The sequence below is a fragment of the Salmo trutta genome, chromosome 33 (assembly GCF_901001165.1).
Source record: "Salmo trutta chromosome 33, fSalTru1.1, whole genome shotgun sequence".
NCBI classification, from domain to species: Eukaryota; Metazoa; Chordata; class Actinopteri; order Salmoniformes; family Salmonidae; genus Salmo; species Salmo trutta.
This window is the reverse complement of record NC_042989.1, coordinates 20,531,820-20,534,696: the sequence shown is the minus strand read 5'-3', so window position 1 is coordinate 20,534,696 and position 2,877 is coordinate 20,531,820. Positions and strand designations below refer to the sequence as shown.

General features: G+C 43.0%; 1 protein-coding gene across 1 annotated transcript; it reads left to right on the top strand.

Moving 5' to 3' along the window:
* Positions 1-252: 252 nt before the first annotated feature.
* olfm4.2 (olfactomedin 4, tandem duplicate 2) lies at positions 253-2,447 on the top strand. Its single transcript, XM_029730246.1, has 5 exons — positions 253-333; positions 462-629; positions 855-1,067; positions 1,223-1,367; positions 1,484-2,447. The coding sequence occupies exons 1-5, from the start codon at positions 280-282 to the stop codon at positions 2,275-2,277; spliced, it is 1,374 nt and encodes a 457-aa protein (XP_029586106.1). The 5' UTR covers positions 253-279; the 3' UTR covers positions 2,278-2,447.
* The last annotated feature ends 430 nt before the right edge of the window (positions 2,448-2,877 follow it).

The window sequence follows — 2,877 nt, the reverse complement described above, 5'->3', positions numbered from 1 at the left end:
CATATGTCCATATGGCCTGTTTCTCATGAACTCTATGACCACATCATCATTGTGATCAATAAAAGGATAAGAGACAGGTTTCAGAAAATTGTATTTGATTATTTTATCACAAGCAAACAAGGATGTCTGCATATATTGTGTTAAGAATTGAAGGGAGTCTATTACGCAACAGCAGTAACTTTGGGAAGAAGCAAGATGTTTCTGATGAGTTGATAGGAGGGTCTTTATAAATACAGAGCGACCAGACAGGAGACTCACCAGAACAACACTGGAGACAAGATGGCTCCATTTCTACTGCTCCTGACTTTCCTTTGCCCTGCGGTGGCTTGGCTGGTAAGGGACTTTCATTTTCTCCTTCCACTAAAACTTAACAACTAGAGATACTCCCAAATAGACTTCCAGTTTACTACTATTGTGAAGTACCACTGTGAAGTTTACTCTGAACTTGTATTTTCCTCCAGCCAATGGAGGGCTGGGATTCTGGCAATGTGACTGCATCCGTAGGGGAGTCGGGGAACTGCCTTTGTCATGTGTTTCTACCTGACACCACCTTCCCTGCCGACCGTGTGGAACACATGCAGCAAGTCACCAAGGATCTGATGCTGGAAGTGGGAATCCAGATAAATAAGGTACTGTACTGAACACCATGAGGAGTGAGCCCCCTGAACAGGATTACATTCATATTGCATTTACACACCAGGTTTTAGAGTGATGTTAAACGTTGCCTACTCCAGTAAATGGAACGTCTTGTAAACCTCGGAGGAGATGCATGTGTATATTTAACTGAGACCTCATTCACAGTATTGCCTACTAGATATCTTACACCGGGACAACTACCTGTGTCTCTCTTGCAGCTGGACAGTTACAAGGGCAAGCTTGTGATCTTTTTGGCTGAGCTGAGGAACCTGACTATGAGAGTTGAGATTGTGGAGAGCGGCCCTGACAAATACATCCGACTGGACTTCGAGCTTCTCAGGATCGAGCTGAGAGAGTTTGAATTGTTGGTGACACAGCTGAAGGATTCCCTCAACTCCTCCTCGCCTATGTTCGACAGCCTGTACACAGAGGTAAATGTGTGATAGATAGACAATATATCGGAATGACTATTAATGACTGGCAGTGGCATAATAAATAAGTGACAGGCAATATGATGCAGGAGCAAGAGGAATGTTGCTGTGTGGAACAAATTACTTATTTGTCCTTTGTACACATGCATCCATAGATTCGCAACATGAGCCTGATTGTGAACCAGTTGGAGAGCTATGACAAGAGTAACCTGGAGGTGATCCGTATTGAGTTTGGAAAACTGCAGAAGAAGCTGGAGGAGTGCCAGAAGAACCAAGAGGAGGGCATAAACCCAGATATTGGTAAGGAGCCTCTGTTATGGTAGCATTGTTGACATATTGTATCATTACATCAAAGCAGTAGTTTGTGGATTTGTTTGTCATACATATTATTAATAGCTATTTATATTTCCCCCCAGGCTCCTGCAACCACAAAGGCATCGCCAGTGTAGGGAAGCCAGTGGTCAGCCAGCTGAATGCCAACTTGAATGCAGGCTACAGATTTGGGGGGTGGGGGAAAGACTCAAAACCCAATCGTGGCTTTGAATCAATGTATTGGTATGGTGCCTATAGCAGTGCCTCAGTGAATACATTTTATCTTTACTCCAACTATCAAAATCTGGTTTTAAGGAATTCATTTAAACAACATACTTTACCAAATGGATGGCAGAGTACTGGCAACAATTACATTGTTCATGGTAACACCCTGTATTACCAGAAAAACAGCCCATTCAGCATGGCTAAACTGAATTTGACCACAACCAAATATGACTACAGAGTAATTGAAAAGGCCAGTGCAACATTCTCATACAGTTTCTCAGCCAATCAGAACATGGATTTCTCAGCCGATGAGAATGGACTGTGGGTAACATATGCCACATATGAATCCAAAGGTAAAATGGTCATTGCCAAAGTAAACGAGGTTGAATTTGGTGTAGAGGATGTATGGAACACCGGTGTGTACAAATCATTGGTAGGTAATGCCTTCATGGTGTGTGGTGTTCTCTATGCTACTAGACCAGTCGATGTTCACACAGAGGAGATATTCTACTCCTATGACACCAAAACAGAGCAGGAGAACTACCTAAGCATTCCATTTGAGAAGTTCCAGGATGAATATTTAAACCTGCACTACAACCCTATTGATCAGAAAATCTACATGTACAACAAGGGCTACTATGTGTCCTATAGTGTCAAGTTTAACAAAGGCTAGACTCCCCCTCTTGTCTATCGTATCTTGATTGATGCGACTGATAGGACTTTCTGACAGCATGGGGCTTCGCTGAATAGATAGATATTCATTACTTTGTCTGATGCATTGACATGCATTTTAAAACCATGTCTCTTGATTTCCTGAAATAAAATCAAACTGAAGCATTGAAATAACTGTATGTGTTCTATTTTGGTTCATTTGAAATTGGATTGAAAAATAAAATGTGCATTTTTATCATTACTAAAAATACCCAGCCACTGGGTCAGATTCCCTCCCATTACCTAGGCAGTCCAATGTTAAGAGTATAGGGGTGCAGTATCCCACCCCTTAATTTTCAGTCGAATTTGAGTCAATCTGTATAAGTAGCACCTCAATATGACTCATCCCCAGTATGATATCAGACCCCTCCCACCCTAGCTTAGGGCTGATGGGCTGGGCCTCTCCTTTCCTCCCCTCCTTTGGCTCAGGCTGGAGCTTCCACCCGGCTCCTCTGTAAGCAAGCCCTCCCCTGGGTTTGTTCTTTGTGCTCCAGTGAGAAGCTGGCTCCATCTGGTACTGAGGACCAAGTCAGAGCTGATTAGACTAACCAGGCAGGGTGAG

Coding starts and splice junctions, on each gene's coding strand:
- olfm4.2 (XM_029730246.1), top strand. CDS start 280: ATGGCTCCATTTCTACTGCTCCTGACTTTCCTTTGCCCTGCGGTGGCT. Junction 630..854: donor TGGGAATCCAGATAAATAAG/GTACTGTACTGA, acceptor TCTCTCTTGCAG/CTGGACAGTTACAAGGGCAA. Junction 1,068..1,222: donor TCGACAGCCTGTACACAGAG/GTAAATGTGTGA, acceptor ATGCATCCATAG/ATTCGCAACATGAGCCTGAT.